At 36.2% G+C, this 27,696-nt stretch overlaps 1 protein-coding gene across 16 annotated transcripts in view; it reads right to left on the bottom strand.

Annotated features, from left to right (window-relative positions):
* PCNX1 (pecanex 1) overlaps positions 1-27,696 on the bottom strand; it is a 210,766-nt gene that overhangs the window by 84,152 nt on the left and 98,918 nt on the right. For 10 of the 16 annotated variants that reach the window (XR_012415913.1, XR_012415914.1, XM_005561665.4 and 7 more), the window contains 7 exons: positions 27,294-27,351; positions 25,651-25,868; positions 19,736-19,889; positions 15,393-15,425; positions 12,282-12,453; positions 11,648-11,758; positions 9,735-9,826 (listed from right to left, as the gene is read on the bottom strand). Coding sequence is in view for 14 of the 16 variants with exons in the window: in XM_005561665.4 (XP_005561722.1) it covers positions 9,735-9,826; positions 11,648-11,758; positions 12,282-12,453; positions 15,393-15,425; positions 19,736-19,889; positions 25,651-25,868; positions 27,294-27,351 (838 nt within the window). In the remaining 2 variants the exon portion in view is untranslated. The remainder of the gene's footprint in view (positions 1-9,734; positions 9,827-11,647; positions 11,759-12,281; positions 12,454-15,392; positions 15,426-19,735; positions 19,890-25,650; positions 25,869-27,293; positions 27,352-27,696) is intronic. The other 6 variants (XM_005561671.5, XM_045396644.3, XM_045396647.3 and 3 more) reach the window with 2 other exon arrangements.

The following is a 27,696-nucleotide window of genomic DNA, read 5'->3' as shown; positions in this document are numbered from 1 at the left end:
ATCTCTCCTATGAGCAGTAGGTCTCAACAGTACACTTAAAACATTCAGCAAACCATGCTATTAAGAGATGTGCTGTCATCCAGGCTTTGTTCCATTTACAGAGCAGGCAGAATACATTTAAGGGCCCTGTGATTTTCAGAATGGCAAATGAGCACTGGCTTCAGCTTACTGTCACCAGCTGCATTAGCCCCTAATAAGAGAGTAGGCCTGTCCTTTGAAGCTTTGAAACCAGGCATTAACTTCTCCTCTCTAGCTGTGAAAGTTCTAGATAGCATCTTCTTCCAATACAAGGCTGTCTACAATGAAAATCTGTTGTTACTGTAGCCACTTTCATCAATGATCTTAGCTAGATCTAATGGGTAACCTGCTGCAACTTCCGTATCAGTACTGCTGCTTCACCTTGTGCTTTTATGTTATGGAGATGGCTTCCTTCCTTAAACCTCATGAATCAATTTCGGCTGGCTTCCAAATTTTCTTCTGCAGCTTCCCCAACTCACTCAGCCTTCAGAGAATAGAAGTGTTAGAGCCTTGCTCTGGATTAGGTTTTGGCTTAAGGGAATGCCGTGATTGGTTTGATCTTCTATCCAGAGACCACTAAAACTTTCTCTGTATCAGCCATAATTACGGCTGTTTCTTTTTCTTTTTTTTTTTTTAAATTTATTTATTATTATTATACTTTAAGTTGTAGGGTACATGTGCATAACGTGCAGGTTTGTTACATATGTATACTTGTGCCATGTTGGTGTGCTGCACCCATCAACTCGTCATTTACATCAGGTATAACTCCCAATGCAATCCCTCCCCCCTCCCCCCTCCCCATGATACGCCCCGGTGTGTGATGTTCCCCTTCCTGAGTCCAAGTGATCTCATTGTTCAGTTCCCACCTATGAGTGAGAACATGCGGTGTTTGGTTTTCTGTTCTTGTGATAGTTTGCTAAGAATGATGGTTTCCAGCTGCATCCATGTCCCTACAAAGGACACAAACTCATCCTTTTTGATGGCTGCATAGTATTCCATGGTGTATATGTGCCACATTTTCTTAATCCAATCTGTCACTGATGGACATTTGGGTTGATTCCAAGTCTTTGCTATTGTGAATAGTGCCGCAATAAACATACGTGTGCATGTGTCTTTATAGCAGCATAATTTATAATCCTTTGGGTATATACCCAGTAATGGGATGGCTGGGTCATATGGTACTTCTAGTTCTAGATCCTTGAGGAATCGCCATACTGTTTTCCATAATGGTTGAACTAGTTTACAATCCCACCAACAGTGTAAAAGTGTTCCTATTTCTCCACATCCTCTCCAGCACCTGTTGTTTCCTGACTTTTTAATGATCGCCATTCTAACTGGTGTGAGATGGTATCTCGTTGTGGTTTTGATTTGCATTTCTCTGATGGCCAGTGATGATGAGCATTTTTTCATGTGTCTGTTGGCTGTATGAATGTCTTCTTTTGAGAAATGTCTGTTCATATCCTTTGCCCACTTTTTGATGAGGTTGTTTGTTTTTTTCTTGTAAATTTGTTTGAGTTCTTTGTAGGTTCTGGATATTAGCCCTTTGTCAGATGAGTAGATTGCAAAAATTTTCTCCCATTCTGTAGGTTGTTCCTGTTCACTCTGATGGTAGTTTCTTTTGCTGTGCAGAAGCTCTTTAGTTTAATGAGATCCCATTTGTCAATTTTGCCGTTGCTTTTGGTGTTTTAGACATGAAGTCTTTGCCCATGCCTATGTCCTGAATGGTACTACCTAGGTTTTCCTCTAGGATTTTTATGGTATTAGGTCTAACATTTAAGTCTCTAATCCATCTTGAATTAATTTTCGTATAAGGAGTAAGGAAAGGATCCAGTTTCAGCTTTCTACTTATGGCTAGCCAATTTTCCCAGCACCATTTATTAAATAGGGAATCCTTTCCCCATTTCTTGTTTCTCTCAGGTTTGTCAAAGATCAGATGGCTGTAGATGTGTGGTATTATTTCTGAGGACTCTGTTCTGTTCCATTGGTCTATATCTCTGTTTTGGTACCAGTACCATGCTGTTTTGGTTACTGTAGCCTTGTAGTATAGTTTGAAGTCAGGTAGCGTGATGCCTCCAGCTTTGTTCTTTTGACTTAGGATTGTCTTGGAGATGCAGGCTCTTTTTTGGTTCCATATGAACTTTAAAGCAGCTTTTTCCAATTCTGTGAAGAAACTCATTGGTAGCTTGATGGGGATGGCATTGAATCTATAAATTACCTTGGGCATTATGGCCATTTTCACGATATTGATTCTTCCTATCCATGAGCATGGTATGTTCTTCCATTTGTTTGTATCCTCTTTTATTTCACTGAGCAGTGGTTTGTAGTTCTCCTTGAAGAGATCCTTTACATCCCTTGTAAGTTGGATTCCTAGGTATTTTATTCTCTTTGAAGCAATTGTGAATGGAAGTTCATTCATGATTTGGCTCTCTGTTTGTCTGTTACTGGTGTATAAGAATGCTTGTGATTTTTGCACATTAATTTTGTATCCTGAGACTTGCTGAAGCTGCTTATCAGCTTAAGGAGATTTTGGGCTGAGACAATGGGGTTTTCTAAATATACAATCATGTCATCTGCAAACAGGGACAATTTGACTTCTTCTTTTCCTAACTGAATACCCTTGATTTCTTTCTCTTGCCTAATTGCCCTAGCCAGAACTTCCAACACTATGTTGAATAGGAGTGGTGAGAGAGGGCATCCCTGTCTTGTGCCAGTTTTCAAAGGGAATTTTTCCAGTTTTTGCCCATTCAGTATGATATTGGCTGTGGGTTTGTCATAGATAGCTCTTATTATTTTGAGGTATGTTCCATCAATACCGAATTTATTGAGCGCTTTTAGCATGAAGGGCTGTTGAATTTTGTCAAAAGCCTTTTCTGCATCTATTGAGATAATCATGTGGTTCTTGTCTTTGGTTCTGTTTATATGCTGGATTATGTTTATTGATTTGCGAATGTTGAACCAGCCTTGCATCCCAGGGATGAAGCCCACTTGATCATGGTGGATAAGCTTTGTGATGTGCTGCTGAATCCGGTTTGCCAGTATTTTATTGAGGATTTTTGCATCGATGTTCATCAGGGATATTGGTCTAAAATTCTCTTTTTTTGTTGTGTCTCTGCCAGGCTTTGGTATCAGGATGATGTTGGCCTCATAAAATGAGTTAGGGAGGATTCCCTCTTTTTCTATTGATTGGAATAGTTTCAGAAGGAATGGTACCAACTCCTCCTTGTACCTCTGGTAGAATTCAGCTGTGAATCCATCTGGTCCTGGACTTTTTTTGGTTGGTAGGCTATTAATTATTGCCTCAATTTCAGAGCCTGCTATTGGTCTATTCAGGGATTCAACTTCTTCCTGGTTTAGTCTTGGAAGAGTGTAAGTGTCCAGGAAATTATCCATTTCTTCTAGATTTTCCAGTTTATTTGCGTAGAGGTGTTTATAGTATTCTCTGATGGTAGTTTGTATTTCTGTGGGGTTGGTGGTGATATCCCCTTTATCATTTTTAATTGCGTCGATTTGATTCTTCTCTCTTTTCTTCTTTATTAGTCTGGCTAGTGGTCTGTCAATTTTGTTGATCTTTTCAAAAAACCAACTCCTGGATTCATTGATTTTTTGGAGGGTTTTTTGTGTCTCTATCTCCTTCAGTTCTGCTCTGATCTTAGTTATTTCTTGCCTTCTGCTAGCTTTTGAATGTGTTTGCTCTTGCTTCTCTAGTTCTTTTAATTGCGATGTTAGAGTGTCAATTTTAGATCTTTCCTGCTTTCTCTTGTGGGCATTTAGTGCTATAAATTTCCCTCTACACACTGCTTTAAATGTGTCCCAGAGATTCTGGTATGTTGTATCTTTGTTCTCATTGGTTTCAAAGAACATCTTTATTTCTGCCTTCATTTCGTTATGTACCCAGTAGTCATTCAGGAGCAGGTTGTTCAGTTTCCATGTAGTTGAACGGTTTTGATTGAGTTTCTTAGTCCTGAGTTCTAGTTTGATTGCACTGTGGTCTGAGAGACAGTTTGTTATAATTTCTGTTCTTGTACATTTGCTGAGGAGTGCTTTACTTCCAATTACGTGGTCGATTTTGGAGTAAGTACGATGTGGTGCTGAGAAGAATGTATATTCTGTTGATTTGGGGTGGAGAGTTCTATAGATGTCTATTAGGTCTGCTTGCTGCAGAGATGAGTTCAATTCCTGGATATCCTTGTTAACTTTCTGTCTCGTTGATCTGTCTAATGTTGACAGTGGAGTGTTGAAGTCTCCCATTATTATTGTATGGGAGTCTAAGTCTCTTTGTAAGTCTCTAAGGACTTGCTTGATGAATCTGGGTGCTCCTGTATTGGGTGCATATATATTTAGGATAGTTAGCTCTTCCTGTTGAATTGATCCCTTTACCATTATGTAATGGCCTTCTTTGTCTCTTTTGATCTTTGATGGTTTAAAGTCTGTTTTATCAGAGACTAGTATTGCAACCCCCGCTTTTTTTTGTTCTCCATTTGCTTGGTAAATCTTCCTCCATCCCTTTATTTTGAGCGTATGTATGTCTCTGCGTGTGAGATGGGTCTCCTGAATACAGCAGACTGATGGGTCTTGACTCTTTATCCAGTTTGCCAGTCTGTGTCTTTTCATTGGAGCATTTAGTCCATTTACATTTAAGGTTAAGATTGTTATGTGTGAACTTGATCCTGCCATTATGATATTAACTGGTTATTTTGCTCGTTAGTTGATGCAGTTTCTTCCTAGCCTCGATGGTCTTTACATTTTGGCATGTTTTTGCAATGGCTGGTACCGGTTGTTCCTTTCCATGTTTAGTGCTTCCTTCAGGGTCTCTTGTAAGGCAGGCCTAGTGGTGACAAAATCTCTAAGCATTTGCTTATCTGTAAAGGATTTTATTTCTCCTTCACTTATGAAACTTAGTTTGGCTGGATATGAAATTCTGGGTTGAAAATTCTTTTCTTTAAGAATGTTGAATATTGGCCCCCACTCTCTTCTGGCTTGGAGAGTTTCTGCCGAGAGATCTGCTGTTAGTCTGATGGGCTTCCCTTTGTGGGTAACCCGACCTTTCTCTCTGGCTGCCCTTAAGATTTTTTTCTTCATTTCAACTTTGGTGAATCTGGCAATTATGTGTCTTGGAGTTGCTCTTCTCGAGGAGTATCTTTGTGGCGTTCTCTGTATTTCCTGGATTTGAATGTTGGCCTGCCCTACTAGGTTGGGGAAGTTCTCCTGGATGATATCCTGAAGAGTGTTTTCCAACTTGGTTCCATTTTCCCCCTCACTTTCAGGCACCCCAATCAGACGTAGATTTGGTCTTTTTACATAATCCCATACTTCTTGCAGGCTTTGTTCATTTCTTTTTCTTCTTTTATCTTTTGGTTTCTCTTCTCGCTTCATTTCATTCATTTGATCCTCAATCGCAGATACTCTTTCTTCCAGTTGATCGAGTCGGTTACTGAAGCTTGTGCATTTGTCACGTATTTCTCGTGTCATGGTTTTCATCTCTTTCATTTCGTTTATGACCTTCTCTGCATTAATTACTCTAGCCATCAATTCTTCCACTTTTTTTTCAAGATTTTTAGTTTCTTTGCGCTGGGTACGTAATTCCTCCTTTAGCTCTGAGAAATTTGATGGACTGAAGCCTTCTTCTCTCATCTCGTCAAAGTCATTCTCCGTCCAGCTTTGATCCGTTGCTGGCGATGAGCTGCGCTCCTTTGCCGGGGGAGATGCGCTCTTATTTTTTGAATTTGCAGCTTTTCTGCCCTGCTTTTTCCCCATCTTTGTGGTTTTATCTGCCTCTGGTCTTTGATGATGGTGATGTACTGATGGAGTTTTGGTGTAGGTGTCCTTCCTGTTTGATAGTTTTCCTTCTAACAGTCAGGACCCTCAGCTGTAGGTCTGTTGGAGATTGCTTGAGGTCCACTCCAGACTCTGTTTGCCTGGGTACCAGCAGCAGAGGCTGCAGAAGATAGAAATTTCTGAACAGCGAGTGTACCTGTCTGATTCTCGCTTTGGAAGCTTCCTCTCAGGGGTGTACTCCACCCTGTGAGGTGTGGGGTGTCAGACTGCCCCTAGTGGGGGATGTCTCCCAGTTAGGCTACTCAGGGGTCAGGGACCCACTTGAGCAGGGAGTGTGTCCCTTCTCAGATCTCAACCTCCGTGTTGGGAGATCCACTGCTCTCTTCAAAGCTGTCAGACAGAGTCGTTTGCGTCTGCAGAGGTTTCGGCTGCGTTTGTTATTGCCCTGTCCCCAGAGGTGGAGTCTACAGAGACAGGCAGGTTTCCTTGAGCTGCTGTGAGCTCCACCCAGTTCCAGCTTCCCAGCAGCTTTGTTTACCTACTTAAGCCTCAGCAATGGCGGGCGCCCCTCCCCCAGCCTCGCTGCTGCCTTGCCGGTAGATCACAGACTGCTGTGCTAGCAATGAGGGAGGCTCCGTGGGTGTGGGACCCTCCCGGCCAGGTGTGGGATATGATCTCCTGGTGTGCCTGTTTGCTTAAAGCGCAGTATTGGGGTGGGAGTTACCCGATTTTCCAGGTGTTGTGTGTCTCAGTTCCCCTGGCTAGGAAAAGGGATTCCCTTCCCCCTTGCGCTTCCCAGGTGAGGCAATGCCTCGCCCTGCTTCAGCTCTTGCTGGTCGGGCTGCAGCAGCTGACCAGCACCGATCGTCCGGCACTCCCCAGTGAGATGAACCCAGTACCTCAGTTGAAAATGCAGAAATCACCGGTCTTCTGTGTGGCTCGCGCTGGGAGTTGGAGACTGGAGCTGTTCCTATTCGGCCATCTTGCTCCGCCCTCTCTCTCTTCTTATCATTTCCTGGAGTAGTACTCTTAATTTCCTTCAAGAACTTTTTGTTTGCATTCACACCTTGGCTAACTGTTTGGCACAAGAGGCCTCGATTTAGGCCTTTCTCAGCTTTCAATATGCCTTACTCACTAAGCTTAATCATTCCTAGCTTCTGATTTAAAGTGACAGCTATGCGACCATTCCTTTTGCCTTGTGAACACTTAGAGGCCATTGTGGGGTTATTGATTAGCCTAATTTCAACATGGTTGTATCTCACAGAATAGGGAGACCCAAAGTGAGGGAGAGAGATGAGGGAATGACCAGTCAGCAGAGCAGTCAGAATACACACCATGTTGATCTGTTAAAGTTCACCATCTTCTATGGGTGCTGTTAATGGCACTCCAAAAACAATTACAATGGTATCAGACATAACTCATCACCATAATAGAAAATAACAATAAAAATTTTAAATATTGCAAGAATTACCAAAATGTGACACAGAGACACAAAGTGAGCACATGCTGTTAGGAAAATGGCACCATTAGACTTGCTTCACACAGGGTTGCCACAAGCATTCCTTTTGTAAAAAACACACTATCTGTGAAAAGTAATAAAGTAAAGCACAATAAAATGAGGTATGCTTGTACATAATCTCTGCTTGTGCATAACAAGTATATCTATAGATTTACCACACTACAATGAGTGATATTTAAAACTAAAATTGTCTAATGCAAAAGTGATGCCCCAGAAAGAAGAAAAAAACTTTACCTTCCTGCCTGCCTTAGGATGCAGGAATCTACCTGGCAGCTTTATAGCTGCTGCCATTGTGCTGTATAATTATAGTTGAATAGGCCTTTCTAAACGAGGCTAGAAAACTTACCGCACTTATTAACTTCTGTGACTACAATTTCCAAATAACAATTCACTTTCCAAACCCTGATTCAAAACACAAATCTACAACTTGAGCTAGGACCGTTTACAGGTGGCACATGTGGGAGAATCCTGGATTTGGACCTTGTTGCCGCCAGTTCTTTCCTGGGCTTAGCTCTATCAATTATCTCCCATCCACTAGATTTCCCCTCCTTGCCTTTTAGAGCAATTAAGTCTCAGATCTTTTTTAAAAACAAAAACCAGAAAACAACCCCCATTATGTGTGCAAGCTTTCCAACTGCACTCTAGAAAGAGTAGAATATATTTCCTTAATATATATTCAAACCTACTTATATTAATCTGGCTTCCTTAATCCAAAACACTAATATCCTATAACTGCCAAATTCAATAAAAACTTTTTTCAGACTCATACTGCCTCTGAAATTTCCTTTGTGTGATTTTGTTGTAACCAACACTTACATACTGGTATTTCCCATAGTCTTTCCTCATCCATTTTCTCTTGTCAATCCACATTAAGAGTCTTTTTCTTACATTTTATTCAATTTTATGGATGACTTCTAAATCCATTAATCATGACATCAAACCTCTGTACATGTAACTAGCTACTATGTATCTCTGGATACCCCATAAATATCAACAAATCAAGTGTTCCAACATAAACAATCACCTTCCTCAACAAATGCCAAGGTTTCCAGTCTTGTGCATTAGCACCATATCTAACCAGCTGTTCAAGTCAGCACCCAGAATCATCCTGGATCCTCTTCTAGCTCATATATCTTTATCCAGACAGTCTACAAATATATTCATGAAATCTAATTTTAGTTAAGTACCTCATAATTTCAAGATTAAAGTGGAACAGTCTTCTTTGATCCCTCCTGCTTAGACTTCAATCTTCACAATGGAGAAAAGTAACCTTTCTAAAATGCAACTCTGATCATTTCCTTTCACTGCCTCAAATAAATTCATGGTTTTGCATCTTTACCCCAACACATTCAGGATAAAAGCTATTTCATGATCCAGCCTTTGCTTACCTTTCTAGCCTTAGAGGAATGACCTTAGATGTCATCTTTCCTCATGTACCCAAACCTCCAGAAATTCCAAATCATTTGCCATTTCCTCTACACAACACATTTTCTTTACAAGCCCATGGGTCTTCATCTCTTGCTTCAATTAGCTAATGCTCAAAATTTGGTTATATCACCTTCCTGGAAAATTGTCTTTAATCTCTTTTGGCAGAATAAAGTAGTCTTAATTTGTATACCCACAGAACTGCTTTCATAACCTTCGTTATGCTGTATTGAACATGTTGGTTGACTTGTTAATCACCGCTAACCTACAAGTTCCTTCAAAGCAGAAAACGGTTTAGCATAACAGCTGGTACACATAAATGCTCTACAAATGCTACTTAAATGAGGCAAAGAAGGATCTGTGAGTCACTTGTCATAGTCCTTTCAAACCTAACATTCTCTGGTTGTCTTGCACTAGTTGCCAAACAAAAAACGAAAGCAACCCACAAGTATGCGTGAGGAGCTGAAAGCTGTCTACAAAAATGTTTAAATTTTTATGTTTACAACTTGTTGACCATCTTTTAAAGGGAAGTTCATAAGGCTCATTCAGATCTTCTAACCCAATGACATTAAATTTCAGTATATTACTTTTTATTAGCATGTATCTTAAATTGCAGTCCTTGAACTTGTTTTTATAAGTTTAAAAAACTGTGATATGAAAAGTAGTTAAATTCTTAAGTAGAATTTTAAAATTGACTTCACATTCTGTAATTACTATGCCTACCCTTATACCAGATGAGCCTAGTTTTCAATAATCTGTTTCTAATATTAACCTATGACTACTGCAGGAAAAATAATTTTCTTTTAGTAATGGTTAACTATTAAACTGTTTTCAAATTCAAAGTAGTTGAGAATGAGAATAATGTTTAACATATGAAGACCACGAAAATTAATGCTAAGTGGCCCCAGGGGAAAAAATCATTATTAGTTGATTTTAAAACAACATTCATATAGAAATACAGCCTTAAAGACAAAACATACTATAATTTATTGCTCACCTTTAAAGCTCCATAACATAATCCATACAATAAGGCTACTGCCACAATGCTACAGATAAAACTGTAAAGTGCTGCAAGCAGGCTTGTAGTGGCTAGACAGGAGAAGAAAAAGGAAAGAAATATTTTATTAAAATATATGAAAAAAATTAAAAGGTCACTGAAAAGCATTTAAAATATTATAATGGCAACTATCATTAAATATCTACTAATCTAAATTTTAAAAATTCAGTTACTTCATTTTGTTCTTTCAAAAAGATTTTGACATGACAGAGATTTGCTATCCTGAATCTTTGTTACGAGATAAACTATATTCATCTTGGAAGTAATGAACATTTATATGTAGCAAGAAAAAATTTTATCTATATTATGCTTCAAAAATCTATCTATTAACAAAAAATGTGGAAAAATGAAGCTTTCAGAGGCCTGAAAAGGAACTGGAGATGTATTAAGTGTTCACTGAAAAATATTTATCTATGTAAACAGAACCTGTGTTACCCACAGAAGTAAATCTGTATTCCCATGTGTTAGTTTTCAGAAAAAAGTGTAGATCTAATTGCTAACAATAACAACAAAATAGATACTTTAGATACTGTAGATCTAATTGCTAACAATAGCAACAACAACGAAATAGATAATTACTAATACTCCAATGGGCATATTAGTAATAAGGAACAGGAGATGGCTAAGATATCTAGACTTTACTTTTAAAACATGGGTAACAGACTTTCTTTAATTTAATAATAATAATCATAAAAGAAATCTACAGAAAAAATTCCTTGAGATATCAGAAACCTAATACCTTGCACAAGTTTGTAAATTATAGTATGACAAAAGCCCATTATCATAAATTACCTACACTAAGCCCTCCCCATAGTATTTAGGGTAATATAACACCAGTAATAGTCCCTAAATATTCAAACTGTCTTCTACCCATTAAGCCATGCTGATTGATGAAATGAGTTCTGTCTTAATTCATACTCATTCAAAAAATTTTCAGAACATTAAAAATTCTCTAGTATGATATACAGCAACACAGAAAAACTCAGTTTCTATCTAAAATTAAAGCCATGATGTCAACTTTTCATCAGCAGAGAGGATTTCAATGCATATGCTTGGAAAATATATGAGGCCTGAAAATGTGAAATGTGTAGAGAAATGAACTATAAAGTTACAGTAATCTCTTTCCCTTTCATTTTCTCTAGTTGCACACTCATCTTTCAGTAAAATTTTAAATGGTTAAACTAAATAATGGTATATTTTAACCATGGTGTATGCCGATATGATTATTTTCAAGTTCTACAAACCATTATCTATACCAGGGTAATATGGGTATTATCTTATTTTTAAAATAAAATATACATATGATATGGAAATAGATTTTCTAAGTATATCAATTCATAGCCACATATTCTACTCAATGAACAGAGATAGTTCTTAAAAGCTTATTTATTAGTAAAATGCTTTTATTTTGGTGTTACCATTCTAAGGATAAAACAAGGCTCTGAAACCAAATATGAAGACCTACTAAATGCACATACTGGTTTAAAATCCAAATGTAATGCTATGTATCAAACCTCAATCTATTCAGGATAGATGATCTTTTATAAATACCTCTTAAGTACATATAGGTTCCATGTAAACTCACTACAACTTTTAGTTGCAGACATTATTTTATTACTTCTTACACATCTGCTTCATTATACCTGGCTCTTTCTCTAAAGTAGCAGACTTGACTATTTTTTTCTATCCACAAATTAATTGCTTCTCAGTCTTCAATTACTTAATGTCTTTTTTTTTTTTTCTAATTTCAAGCCTGAAGTGAAAACTGGAAAAGCATTTTAATGGTCAGTTTATTACTTCATGATCTATAAAGGTAATACTGTCATCTATAATTTTTATAAAGAAACACTCACCATTACCACCAAAAATATGAATATCCAATTGTTCACAAAGGTACATTACAAATGTATTCACCTGAGGCAGGAGACCAATGAAAAACACTATTGGGAAACAGAGTGTAAACACTATAAAAAGAAAGAAAAGTATATTTAAAAATATTATACTATATCCATTCTTGTGTCTACTGAGAGGTCATAATTCATTTTTTTGGTCCACTGAGAGGTCATAATTAATTTTTTTAAATCCCAAATTAACATAAACTACTAGGCAATTTTTAAAAGACAGTATTTTAAATTATACATCTCAACAAAAATTGCTTGGTTAGTAAATAACATCTTTTCAATCATAAACAATACTTTTTAAAGTTATTTCAACCATTTTCACATAATAGAAACCTAAGATAACAAAACCAAAAAAAAATTATCCATTACATTTACTCCAAGAACAAAAGAATTACTATAATATTTGCTCATCATTAGCTTTATTCACTCATAATAGTCCTATCACTTTGTTTCTCAGAGCAGATAACAACAGCAAAATAAGCTTATTAAAAACTATTTAAAGCTGTATAATTGATATATTTATCAGTAAAATGTTGATATACAAATAAATTCATTTTAAGATTAGAGATACTTTAAGATGACTCACCTATAACTAAATCCCTGGCTGATATAAACACCAGTGGATTGGTAAAAGTTATTCCATATAATTTGAACTTGGTTGCAGTCAGGTTTCTGCTACCATAATCCAAGAGCCAAATAAGACCACAACATAAGCAGAAATAAACTGGTCTACTGTAGGCAATGATACGATTATGACCCTGAAAATGAGAAAATGATATTTTTTAAAGTCAGTTTAGTTAATTTTAAGAGTCACAAATAACTACTGAGATCACTGATGGCTTCATTCTAAGGATTCATAATTTTTCCATATGGAAGCCAGATTTCTGACAATCACAGAAAGGATTAACAAATATAGAGAGGAGGAAGAGTAATAGAATGAACTCTTGAGATACTGGACTGAAACAGAAGTATCAGTGTGAAGTTTTTTTGTTGTTGTTATTATTTATTTATTTATCTATTTATTTTGAGACAGGGTCTCTCTCTGTCACCCAGACTGGAATGCAGTGGAGCGCTCACAGCTCACTGTAGCCTCGGCCTCCTGAGCTCAAGTGATCCTCCCGCCTCAGCCTTCCAAGTAGCTGGGACTACAGGCACACATCACTGCGCCTGTTTAATTTTTTTAGAGATAGAGTTTCGCCATGTTGCCCAGGCTGGTCTCAAACTCCTGGTCTCAAGTAATCTGCCCACACTGGGCTTCCATAGTCTCATTATTTTTAATATGCATATAGACAGATATAGGAATAGGTTATATATATGTATACATGTGTGTATATATGTACATACATACATACACCTCCTAGCTTTATCCACTAAGAGGACCTAGATGCAATGAGATTCTAGCAATAATGATTACTAGCAACCAGATCTTACTTTATAAATACCATTACCTACCAAAAAAGGTAGGGGGGGGGCTCCATAGAGAAAAGACTGGTTTCTGGCTACGACAGGGAAAGTATAAGATGACCCTGGAACATATTGTTGTGACAAAAAGGTAGAAAGTACTTAAAGAATGACAGAGATATGTCAAAAGGACACAGAAAGCAGTGTGATGGACTCCCAATGGCTAAATCAGGGACAATTTGAGCATCAAAATAAATACTACTAGTAACATTATAGTCCATTGAATAAAATAATCACTTTATCCACACCAATATATACATACATATATAAGAAAGAGGGGAAAGCTCTTCCTTATAGTATTAATAAAAGGTCAACTAATAAATGTAGAAGGAATGATGGGATGAGAAAAACCATCATTTAGCAACCAATAAGTAACTGAATCAGGCAAGAAACATCAGTAGATACTAAAACAACTGGATAGAAATTTATGGAGGACACATATACAGTCTCAAGGTATCTCTCCATGAGGTATTTATTTTATTTATTTATTTGAAGTATTTATTATCTGTAAGAGAAAAACAGTAACGTTACAGTAGAGTACTGGTTCTTAAGGAAGTAGGAGGGGGTTTTGCTCCCCAGTGCACATATGGGAATCTGGACACATTTCTGTTGTCACAGTTGGGGAAGTGGTGCTACCAGCATTTAGGAGGTAGCACCAGAGAGGATGCCAAACATCCTACAATGCATTGGACAGCATCCCCCACCCTCAAACAAAGAATTAGCTGGCCAAAATGTTAATACTGCAGAGATTTCAGACACCCTGCAGACAATACTCTTAACCAGAAGATCAAACTTAACATCACTAGTAAAAGGATAAATCAATATGTGCTTCCTAATACGATGTACTTTTGTAGTATTCCTACTTTAAAAAGCATGGCCTTATCAAATCAGAAAGAAACATCATCAGCACCATAAGACAGGGTGAAAAAATAAAACTTAAAAAACATTTTTTAAAAGAAAAAAACATCAGACAAACTCAAATTAAGGGATGGTCTATAAAATAACTGGCCTATATCCATCAAAATTTTCAATATAATGAAAGATAGTTACCGAAGAATTGCTCCAGATTAAAGGAGATTTAAGAGACCAAACATAATCAGGGACTTTCTTTGCCAATGAAGACAATAGGCAAAATCTATTTGAGTAAGATCTACATATTAGAAGACAGCATTGTATCAACATTAATATTCTAATTTTGATAATTATCTTGAATTAACATAAAGGAATATCTTTGTTTCTAAGAAACACACACTGAGACACTTAGAGGTAAAGGGGCATCATGTCAGCTAGCACAGAGAAAGAAGGAAAAAAGATCACGTGCTAGAAAGGGATTAAGCAAATATCATAAATGTTAACATATGGATCTGGATGAATGGTATCTGAAATTCTTTGTACTACCCTTGCAACTTTAAGTTTGAAATTAGGCCAAAATAAAAAGTTAAAAAGCAATGTTTCCATATATTATTGCACTTCAAAAATATTCTTGCAAAATAGTAAACATAATCAGTCAAAAAAAAAAAAAAAAAAAAAAAACTTGCCTCTTTGTTTCATTTTGCTCATCCATTCCCATTATTCATTATTCCAGCGAAAGGATTAAAAAAATTATATTCAAGGAAAAAAATCATAAACTATTCTTGAAGTCTGTTTTTGAACTACTTTAAATAGAATATCCTTTGTTCTATTAAAAACTCAACGTAGATCTAAAATTGGATTCCATTTCACAATACATAGTGCTAGGCAGATAATATTTTTGTCTAGTCACAAAGTGAATAACAAAGTTTTTATTCAATGGTCTTGACACCAGACTCATGTATTACTTCTTTATTCTTGCTCCTAATGGTACTCAAGTGAAGTTCTTCCTACATCAAAATTATATTTTCAATACTTATTCATAACCTATTATTCAAAATTTATTAAACATAAATAATAATGAGTTTATAAGAACCATGTCTACTCCCTGAAACAGACTGTCAAACAATGAATTATTATGCTCATTTCCAACCAAGTTTAGAGTCCACAAGTACAATGTCATTTTATTTCAAGCTAACAAAACACCTGTATTTCTAGTAGTGTGTCAAAACATGGATGAGGAAAATAGTAACATAAATTTTAGTTCAGTTTGATGCATTCCAAACAAAACAAAACAAAACAAAAAAACAAAAACAAAAACCAAACCACAAATGCTATGATAAATGTTAACGACCTACAATATACAGCCATATTAAGAGTGACTTACATGTCTGGGAGAAGAAGAATCTGGTTGAACACTCTAAAAATGAAACAGAAAGATAAATTACACTCTTGAAGTCTTGCTAATTTTACAACCAACTTTCAAAATGCCTGAAATGATCTTAAGTAAATATTCCACAACCACAAAATGACCTATATTAATAATTCTGTTCCAGAGATGAAACATCAGCTCCAGATACCAGTGTCACTTTGATATTAAAAACATCTCAAATCTTTCCTGATAAGAGTCAGGAAATAAGATTATTTATTATTTATTTATTTGTATCTATCTTAATGTTTCTGCAATAGCATATGATAGATCCATCTTACTGTTTGGCTTATTGTTATAGACAAGTGTAGTTAAGGTATACTACATACAAGTATAGCATTTCTCGGCCGGGCGCGGTGGCTCAAGCCTGTAATCCCAGCACTTTGGGAGGCCGAGACTGGTGGATCACGAGGTCAGGAGATCGAGACCATCCTGGCTAACACGGTGAAACCCCGTCTCTACTAAAAAATACAAAAAACTAGCTGGGCGAGGTGGCGGGCGACTGTAGTCCCAGCTACTCGGGAGGCTGAGGCAGGAGAATGGCGGGAACCCGGGAGGCGGAGCTTGCAGTGAGCCGAGATCTGGTCACTGCGCTCCAGCCTGGGCGACAGAGCAAGACTCCGTCTCAAAAAAAAAAAAAAAAAAGTATAGCATTTCTCACAGGACATTATTCATACAGGAAATATACAATAATAGGGGTTTGCTTATAACAACAATTCTAGTTCTGCCCATAAATTCCAGCTTACTAAATAATTCAATGGTATTTGTAATAAAGATATTATCTGCATTTTCATATCAAAATAATCAAATAAGTAAAGCTGTATCCTTTTAAGAGACTTTATTAACTTCCCATAAAAATGTTCAGAAGGTATTATGCAGCTACGTCCCTAATCATGACTTTTCTCCCAAGTTTCAGTTCATTTCTGACGGCATACCATACAATTTCACTAGGATTGTCTAGCACCACCCTACCATTCGACATTGGGCCGAGCTGAGTTTGGCATTTGGCCCTTGGCTAGATTGGACTCCAGATAATCCATAAACTCTTTTAATCACAACACCTATCTTCTAAAAGCTTCTGTTCTTGTCTTTCTTATTCCTGTTTATGACATTATTATTCTTCTTGTCAACTAGTTGCAAAAATCTGTCACCTTTTACCTTTTCCATATTTAACCACATTAACCTGAAAGCAGTGGACAAAATTAATTGGACCATGGAGACACCAGAGCCAGAAAACGAATTTAAATGATTTAAGGCACTAAAGGTATAGTACAAGAATGACAACCAGTAATTTTAATATAGAATCATTAAATGTTATCAAAGGGACTGAGTTACTTGTTATTAGGGATCAAGGAGGAAGGAGCGGAGACTCTAAGATTTTTAGTTGGTATATCACTGCCAAAAGCAAAGATATTGGGAAAGAAAAATTAACCAGGAGATGATTAATTTGCTATTTTTAAAATGTCTGTTAGATATATAGGAATAAAGCTTGCAAAAGAGGTGAAGACTTTGAGATATAAATCTGGACATAACTCATACACAAAGTCAACAAATAAAGTAATAAAAAAGGATGACTTCAATGCCAAGGAACTGTAAACCGAGAAGATAACCACATAAAATCCTAGAGAATTCTCATAAATTAAGCAGTTGAAAGAAGAAAGAGGGATCAACAAAGGAAAAGAGAGTCATCTGAAAAATGCAAGAAGCATGAGGGTGGTATAAAGTCACAGATCAAAAATGAGAAGAATATCAAAATGGAAGAGTATCCATAGGTATTAAATGATGTACCATTCATAAAGCACGGAGACTTAAGAAAATCAATTTAGCAATTAGATTGATCATTAGCAACCACAAAGACTATAATGTCAGTACTGCAATGAGGAAAGTATGGACGGGTCTTAAAGAAATAAAGCAGATGTCCTAGGCTTACTCCACATGTCTAGCTATAAATGGAGAGAGAAAAAAAAGGATGGACAGTTGTTAGTAAACACAGAACTACGTGAATGGTTTTCCAGCTGTGGGAGGGCTCCTCTTCAAGGAGAACTACAAACCACTGCTCAAGGAAATAAGAGAGGACGCAAACAAATGGAAAAACATTCCATGCTCATGGATAGGAAGAATCAATATTGTGAAAAATGGCCACACTGCCCAAAGTAATTTATAGATTCAATGCTATCCCCATCAAGCTACCACTGACTTTCTTCACAGAATTAGAAAAAACTACTTTAAATTTCATATGGAACCAAAAAAGAGCCCATACAGCCAAGACAATCCTAAGCAAAAAGAACAAAGCTGGAGGCATCACACTACCTGACTTCAAACTCTACTACAAGGCTTCAGTAACCAAAACAGCATGGTACTGATACCAAAACAGATACAAAGACCAAAGGAACAGAACAGAGGCCTCAGAAATAACACTACACATCTACAACCATCTGATCTTTGACAAACCTGACAAAAATGGGGAAAGGATTCCCTATTTAATGAATGGTGTTGGGAAAACTGGCTAGCCAAATGCAGAAAACTGAAACTGGACCCCTTCCTTACACCTTATACAAAAATTAACTCAAGACAGATTAAAGACTTAAACATAAGACCTAAAACCATAAAAACCCTAGAAGAAAACCTAGGCAATATCATTCAGGACATAGGCATGGGCAAACACTTCATGGCTAAAACACCAAAAGCAATGGCAACAAAAGCCAAAATTGACAAATGGGATCTAATTAAACTAAAGAGCTTCTGCACAGCAAAAGAAACTATCATCAGAGTGAACAGGCAACCTACAGAATAGGAGAAAATTTTTGCAATCTATCTGTCTGACATACGGCTAATATCCAGCATCTACAAGGAACTTAAATTTACAAGAAAAAAAAAATCCCATCCAAAATTGGGTGAAGGATATGAACAGACACTTCTCAAAAGACATTTATGTGGCCAAAAAACATATGAAAAAAAGCTCATCATCAATGGTCATTAGAGAAATGTAAATCAAAACCACAATGAGATACCATCTCACGCCAGTTAGAACGGCAATCATTAAAGTCAGGAAACAACAGATGCTGGAGAGGATGTGAAGAAATAGAAATGCTTTTATACTGTTGGTGGGAGTATAAATTAGTTCAACCATTGTGGAAGACAGTGTGGCAACTCCTCAAGGATCTAGAACCAGAAATACCATCTGACCCAGCAATTCCATTACTGGGTATATACCTAAAGGATTATAAATCATTCTACTATAAAGACACATGCACATGTATGTTTATTGTGGCACTGTTCACAATAGCAAAGACTTGGAACCCACTCAAATGCCCATCAATGATAGACTGGATAAAGAAAATGTGGCACATATACAACACGGAATACCATGCAGCCATAAAAAAGTATGAGTTCATGTCCTTTGCAGGGACATGGATGAAGTTGGAAACTATCATTCTCAGCAAACTAACACAAGAACAGAAAACCAAACACTGCATGTTCTCACAAGTGGCAGTTGAACAATGAGAACACATGGACACAGGGAGGGGAACATCACACACTGGGGTCTGTCAGAGGAGGGGAAGTAGGGGAGGGATAGCATTAGGAGAAATATCTAATGTAGATGACGGGTTGATGGGTGCAGCTAACCACCATGGCATGTGTATACCTATGTAACAAATCTGCACATGTATCCCAAAACTAAAAGTATTAAAAAAAAAAATCTACTACTATTAAAAAAAAAAAAAGAATGCTAGTTCTTATTTTAACAAATACAGTTTTCTTTTAGGCCGGGTGTAGTGGCTCATGCCTGTAATCCCAGCACTTTGGGAAGCTGAGGCAGGTGAATCACAAGGTCAGGAGTTTGAGACCAGCCTGACCAACATGATGAAACCTCGTCTCTACTAAAAATACAAAAATTAGCCAGGCATGGTGGCATGTGCCTGTAATCCCAGCTACTCAGGAGGCTGAGGCAGGAGAATTGCTTGAACCTGGGAGGCGAAGGCTGCAGTGAGCCAGATCGTGCCATTGCACCGCAGCCTGGGCGACACAGCAAGACTCCATCTCCAAAAAACAAAACAAAACAAACAAAACAAATACAGTTTATTTTAATATAAAAAATTTGTTTTTAGGAAGTTCTAATTTACATACAATTATTTTTAAGGTTTATGTCCCCCTTTGGCTCTCTACACAATCTTGTGTAAACATCCAAGAAAAGTAAGCCTAAAAATAATTATCTTACTATAATTCAGTAATTACTACAAAATCCTCTGCCTTTTAACACAAATATAATTCCATAGCATAAAAAGACGAGATGCTGGTACCTTAAGCAGTGAGTATTGACAGCTGGCTATGACAAGGCAGAACTGGAAGACCCAGATATCTCTGAAGAATCCTTGTATGAGAAGAATAGATCCCAAAAAGGCCACGAGAATAGCCAGGATGACAGCTAACACATTTTCCAGGATCTCACGATTTCTACAGATAGAAAAACTTATGAGTAAGTATATCATAAGTATAAGAAATTAACCAAATGGAAAAAAGGGAAGACATAAATATGAAGTTCCTAATATGCCAGATGTCTTTTTGGTACTGAGTTTGAACAAGGTTTTAGATCATACTGAAAACAAACTAGTTTCATGTGGACACAACATGAATTCTTATATACAAATAAAACATGCTACAATGAATTCCAATTACATAATATAGTTTTAAATTTCTATTTTAAAAATGTTACTCTCCTTAATATCTGCTTATCTATTCTATTTGTTGCAAAATAGTTAACAAACTTGGATGGCAAATAAAATACGTACACAAAGAATCACATTATGTTTAAAAACCAAAATCTCTAGTTTCTAGAAAATTAAATTTAAAACATTTGTTACATGGCAAAATTGTAACAAAATTCTGGCACTAAGTGATTTCACTTCCCCCATCTCTCAGTCATCTGAAAGAATTAGAAAATTCACTTATTAGAATTATTTAAATATGGGCTCTTACATATCTTGAAAATGAAGGTAGTGACAAAGACCTCTATCTGCTTCTATTAAACTTCCTAAGACAATTCTATACTTCATTAAACTGACATTGAAAGAGAAACAATATGATGCTCGAGAGAGATATATATAGCAATGAAGATTATTTTTATGTCATACACACACAAGAATCTATCTCATTACTTCTTTGGAAATTTTATTCACAAAATGTTATACAAATACATCCTTTAGTATTTCCCTAAAATACTTTTAAGTCATATTTTTAAAGACTATTAAAAAATGAAAAAATGCTCAGCACATCTCGTACATAAAGAAAGCAGGACACAAAACCATGGGCACAGCAGGATATAAGTTCCGCTATTAAAAAATTAAACATATAGGTTAAAAAAGACAATATACCAAAAATGATATTACTAATAACGCTTCTCTCCATGGAATAATTATGGTTTGCTTCTGTCAAAACTTTGTACATATTTAAATTTTCTACAATAGTTAAGGAATTACTTTTATAATCATAAAAAAACTTAACAAATGTATTAACCCAATTCCATATTTATCACAATCAACTGGGCCTAAAAATAAAATTCATAAACATCTTTGTACTACTTCATTTAATGGTTCTACCAGATAAAAAAGTTCAACAGTATTTCCAAATCAATAAATTACTGGCATTTCCATTTGATTTTAGGTGGTAGTTATGCAATTGCAGGTTTGCTAAAATTTGATGACTTCTTTTCAATTCTGGGCCTGCCTGAATAGTGCCTCCCTTGTCATTGAACAGGTATTGTCTTTGGATTTTTAAAAATTTTCCATTTTGATGAGTCCAATGTATCAATTTTTTTTTTTAAATGATCTTGGTTTTGGTGTCAGAGTCAAGTAATTTTGCCTAATCCAAGTTCATAAGAGTTTTCTCCTATGTTTTCTTTTTTTAATTAGAAGTTTTTTTTAGGTTTCACATTTAAGCCTATGATACATTTTCATAATGTGGCACAAGGTAAGGCTACAAGTTCTTTATTTCTGTTTATTTTTGAGATGGGGTCTTGCTATGTTGCCCAGGCTGGCCTCAAACAATCCTCTCACCTCAGCCTCTTGAGCACACACCTCTGCGTCCATCTCTATTTTTTCGCATATGGAAATCCAATTGTTCTACCACCATTTGTTGAAAAGGCTATCCTTTCTCCATTTCATTCATTTGAATATTATTTTGATGCCATCTGGGCCTAGAGCTTTCTTTTTGGGAAAGTTTCTAAACTACAATTTACACTTATTTAATAGATGTAAGACAATTAAGGTCATGTACTTCTTTCAGAATGAAATTTCATAATTTGTCTTTGAAGAAATTTGTCCATTTGTCCAATGTTGAATTTATTTGCATGTAGCTGCTCATATCATTCTCTAATTATCATTTAATGCCTGTAGAGTCTGTAGTCATATCATAACTCACATTCCTGATATTGGTAATCTATGTCTTTCCTCTCCTTTTTTTTTTTCTGCCCAGGCTGGCTAAAGGTTTATCAACTGATGTTCTCAAATTTTTCATTTCCTTGATTTTCTTTATTATTTCTGTTTCCTCGTTTAATTGTTTTGTTCCTTACTATTATCTTCCTTCTGTTTACTTGGGCTTATGTGCTCTTGTTCTTCTAGTAAGTGGAAGGTGAAGTCACTGATTGGAGACCTTTGTTTTCTAATCTAGGTGTTTAGTGCTATAAATTTTCCTAAGTACTGCAGGTTAGTGGCATTCCCAAAATTCAGATATGGTGTGTTTTCACTTTCATTTAGCCCGAAATACTAATTTATCTCTTGACATCTTCTCTAATCGATGGGTTATTTAGAAGTGTTTAGTTTCCAAATATTTGGGGATTTTCCAAGGTTCTATTTGTTATTAATTTACCATTTAATTCACTATGTATGACTGGATAGTGGACCTTTTAAAATTTAATAACTCTTGTATTATGGCTCAAGATGTGACCTATCTTAGTAAATGTTCCGTGAGCACTTAGAAAAATGTATACTCTCTTGTTATGGATGCAGTGTTCCATAAATGTCAACCAATTTAGGCTGGTTGATAATACTGTTCAAGTTCACTATATCCTCACTGATTTTCTAAATAATTATTCTATCAAGTATTTAAAGAGAAGTGCTGAAATCACCTATAACTGTGATTTGTCTATTTCTCCACTTCTATTAGCTTTTGCTTTATGAATTCTGAAGCTCTGTTTCAGGTGTACAAACATTTAGGACTGTTAAATCCTGTGGATTAATTGACTCCTTATCACTACGAAATGGGCTTCTTCACCGTTGGTAATATTCTTTGTTCTGAAGTCTACTTTATCTGACTTTAAAACAGCCAGTACAATAAGCCTTTTGTTAATGTTAGCATGGTATATCTTTTTCCATCTTTTAACCTGTTTGTTTTTATTTTATTTTGGTACAAAATAAAATAAGTATTTGGTCTATGTTGCCCAGGCTGGTTTTGAAAACTGGGCCTCAAGAGATCCTCCCACCTCAGACTTCCAAAGTGCTAGGATCATAGGCATAAGCCACCACACTGTCCTCTGTTTTTATATTTAAAGTACCTTCCTTGTAGGCAGCTTGGAGTTAAGTGTTGTTCTTTTTTATATAATCTGCCAATTTCTGACTTTTTCTGACTCTATCATCTTGTCATTTGTTTCCTATTTGTCTCATCTATTCTCTGATCTTTTTCCACCTTATTGATTAACAGTAATTTTTATAATCTATCTTATCTCCTTTTTGACATATTAGCTACAACTCTTTTGTTATTTTAGTGGTTTCCTTACGATAGGTTTTGGTAAGAATTTTTTAAAATATGTTCATAGAGACAGAGTCTTACTAGGTTGCCAAGGCTAGCCTCAAACTCCTAGGCTCAAGTGATCCTCCTGCCTCTGCCTCCCAAAGTGCTGGGATTACAGGTATAAGCCACTGCGACTAGCTTAGGGTTTACAATATACATTTATGACAGTCTACCTTCAAGTGATGATCACTTCACATATAAGAAACTTAAAATAGTATGCTTTTATTTCTCCCCTCTCTGCCTTTATGCTATTATCATAAATTTTACTTTTACATGTTATAAACCAAAGCATTGTTATTTTCATTTAAACAGTCAGTTATCTCTTAAAGAAACTTACTAATAAGAAAAAATCTTTTATATTTATCCATGTAGTGACTTACCATTTCTATTTATCTTTGCTCCTTTGGGCAGACTTATATTTCCATCTGAGATCACTTTCCTTCTGCCTGAAAGACATCCTCCAACATTTTTTGTAGTGTGGGGCTGCTCATAAAGAATTCTTCCCATTTTTTTCTGATCTGAAAATGTCTTTATTTCACTTTGGTTTTTAAAAGGTATTTTTGCTATGTATAGAACTGTAGGTTGACAGGGTTTCTTTCTTTTCAGTACTTTAAAGATGCTCCTCTATTGTCTTTTCACTTCATTATTTCCAACAATAAAAAGGATGTCTTCTTTATCCTTGCTCCTCTTTTTTTCTCTTGCAATTTTAACAATTTTATCACCGGTTTTGAGCAGTTGTGTGCCTTGGTGTAGTTTTATTCAAGTATTTTATGCTTTGAGGTTCACTGGGCTTCCTGAATGTGTATTCATAGTTTTCATCAAATTTGGAAAGTTCTCCACCCTTATTTCTTCAAAATCTTTTGTCTCCTTGTTTCCTCTTGTAGTTGTCCCACAGCTTTTTCTCATTTTGTTTTCATACTCTTTTCACCGGGTACAGTGGACTCTTGTTTCATTCTGGATAGTTTCCATTACTATGCCTTCGAGTTCACTAATCTTTTCTTCTACAAGGTGCAATCTACCATTAATCCCATCCAGTGTATTTTTCATCTCGGGGATTATAGTTTTCAACTCCGTAAGTTTGATTTGGGACTTTTAAAAGTATCTTCTATGTCCGTAGTTAACTTTTTAAACATATGGAAAGCAGTTATAACTGTTTTAATGTCCTTGTCTGCTAATTCTAATAGCTATGCAAGCTACAGTTTAGTCTCAAATGATTTATTATTCTTGTTACAGGTCATTTTCTCATTTCTTTGTACAGCTGGTCATCTTTGACTGAATCCTAGACATTGTGAATCTTAACTTGTTGGGAGCTGGGTATTTCCGGATTTCCATAAATCTTCTTAGATTTTATGTTACTTGGAAACCGTTTGATCCCTTCAGGTCTTGATTTTATGACTTGTTAGGTGGGTGTGAAGTAGTGCTCCTGCTAGGGCTAATTATTCCCCACTTTTAAAGATCTTCCTGATTATTCTTCATAAGGCACCATAAAATATGAACCCTAAACGTCTCCAATCTGGCTAGTAGGGACATACACTATTCCTAGTGCTGTGTGATTGCCAGTAACTGTTCCCCTGTTCCTTTTCACGTGGTTCTTTCCCTGGCCTCAAACAGTTTCCTCACATACAGGAACTTATCCATACTCTGCCAAACAGTCGAGGCAACTCAATGCAGATCTCTAAGGTTCTCTCTCTAAGCAGCTCTCTCCTCTCTGACAGTCTGTCCTATGGGCTCTAACTGCCATAGTCTCCCTGGACTTTCAGTTCTATCTCCTTAACTCAAGAAGTTGGCTGGACTCTACTTCAGTTCTCCCTATCTTGCAGCCTAGAAACTCTCTCAAAGCATTAAGCTGGGGCAACTGTAGAGCTCATGTTATTTGTTGTCATCTCTCAAGAATCACTGTCCTTTTTTCCTCATCTCCAATGTCTTGAAAACCACTGTTTCATGTACTTTGTCTATTTTTGGTTGTTTCACATGGGATGATAAATTCAATCCTGTTACTCTATGTTGACTGGAAGCAGCTGTTGGTCACCAAGTTTGTAATACAGTAGACTCATGTGTTTGCCATTAAGGTAGCAGTGTTAAGAAACCCGGAAACAGAAGTTTCCTCTTATAACTGTTATATAGAACTTTGCATCATATTACCTACAACCTTAAGACCATCAACACCTCATATTCTTTGGCTTTTGAGTAGCAGTTGTTTGAGTCTAACTGATTAACAAAAATAATTTTTTTGTATAAAGATATTGAAATTGCAACCAAAACATTTTTAATGGATTTAAGACAGTCAATGTTTAGAAGCCCTATTACCTTAACTTTTATCTCAAGAGGACAAAATCAGAAAACATCTCCCAACATGATAACCTAAAAACCTGGACACTTCACCTTAAAAATAAAATCTGCATATATCATTAATATCACACTATAATCTCACCTATCAAACAGGGCCAAAAGTGTGAGTCTGTCAAAGTTAATGCCGATCCACAGCTGGGGTAGAATCCAAAAGCGATAATAGTGTTTAACCTTTTGGGCAGCTTCTTCTGTTGGGCCGTACGTAGCTGCCAAGTCAGGGCTTAGATCAATGTCCTGTTGCTCCAACAAATCTGTATCAATGGTCAATAGTCTATTCAACCGAATCTGTGGGAGAGAGAGCTAAAAGAAAGTCAGCATTGAAAGGCTTAAAATATCTTCAATATTTATTTGTTTATTCAAAATAAAATATCTTCATAATTCAAGAGTTACTCAGTTAGCTTATCAGTTATCTAAGCCCCTTAATTTTCTTCTCTAATACACTTTTTTTTTTGACATGGAGTCTCATCTGTCACCCAGGCTGGAGTATAGTGGCGCGATCTCGGCTCACTGCAACCTCTGCCTCCCTGGTTCACACAATTCTCTGCCTCAGCCTCCCGAGCTGCTGGGATTACAGGTACCTGCCACTATGCCCGGCTAATATTTTTTCTATTTTTTGTAGAGACGGGGTTTTACCATCTCGGCCAGGCTGGTCTTGAACTCCTGACCTTGTGATCCACCCGCCTCGGCCTCTCAAAGTGCTGGGATTACAGGCGTGAGCCACTGCGCCCAGCCTACTCTTTATGAATATGTTATCACTACCAGAAACTATAGAAGGTGACAATAAAAAGTGAACTAAAACAAAATTAATCAATAAATCTTTTGTAAATAATTGACTAGAAAGTGTTTAAAATCTTAAGATTTTTCTCAGGGAATGCTTAAGAAAAAATCTTAAGATTTTATAACCATATAGCTAGTGAATCCATTAAAACCACTTACTGTGAATCCTTAGTGGCTTCTCTTCTCCCTGTCACAATTTATAGTCTTTTCTCCTTAAGCTTTGAACCTCATTATCAGTGTTAAATCTGAGCTCCACTGCATTGGATCCAATGGCAGCAACTCTCATTTCTTCTCATAGTCTCTCATCATTGTTGTTACTATATTTCCAAATCCCTGTGTTTTTTTGTTTGTTTTGGCAAGCTGCTCACCTGAGGCTATACAAATTACTACACTACATTTCTTTTAACTTCAACTCATCCATTCATCAGTTTACCAGTTTTCTTTTCCTCAGAAAGCATCAAAAGTTGACTGTATCTGGCACAGCACTAGGCAGCATTTTGCTATCTCAAGGTTCCCATACCATTTAAAAGTAGAAAACAATAAAACAATCATCTTCCCATGTTTGCTTTCCTATGGAGTTTCCTGGAATACACTATAGACAAAAAGTAGGGACGGTTTTTACTTTTCAAACATGTATCTGGGTATAGTTGAGAACATTTACTTCCAATATATAACACAGTCATTTCTATCTCTAAGCACTGACAAATACTTTCCAAAATACTTTTTAAAATACTCTATCCCAAGGCTTCTTAACCTTGTACTTTGGTTTCTTATCAAAGGACTTAGAAAAAGAGAGCAACTGGAAGACAGCAAAGTGATTTTGCCATACTTTCAAAACATTTTTTGGTAACTTCATCAATTTTATGGCTTTTATAGCTCTCTATAAAAATATATATTTCAGATTTAATCTGAAAATTTATCATGTTGTAAAAATAAAGAAAAACCTACCACATCATGTGGATAAAATCGAACTGAGGTAGAACTGGATACATGAGAATCTGTGTCACTAAAATAAAATAAAAAAGACTTTAGGGAACAAACAGTTTGTCAAACAGAAAGAAAAATATATCCTTTAACAATCACATGAGATTCACATATCTTCACTTTTCCATGTTAACTTCAAAATGCAAAATAGCATTTTCCTAGAGTCGTGATAAGAGCATAGCCTCTGGGTCAGTGACTACATTCAAATCTCTTCAACTGAATGAGATCTTGGACAAGTTACCTATCCTCTTCATACTTCCGTTTCCTCTTCAGTAACATATGACAATAGTATCTATCTGTATCACAAGGTTCTTGTGAAAGTGTTTAAATGAGATAATCCAAAGAAAGCAATAAACATATTGCCAGA

The sequence above is a fragment of the Macaca fascicularis genome, chromosome 7 (genome assembly GCF_037993035.2).
Source record: "Macaca fascicularis isolate 582-1 chromosome 7, T2T-MFA8v1.1".
NCBI lineage: Eukaryota > Metazoa > Chordata > Mammalia > Primates > Cercopithecidae > Macaca > Macaca fascicularis.
Note: the sequence above shows the minus strand (reverse complement) of the source record. Positions and strands in the feature narration are given on the sequence as shown.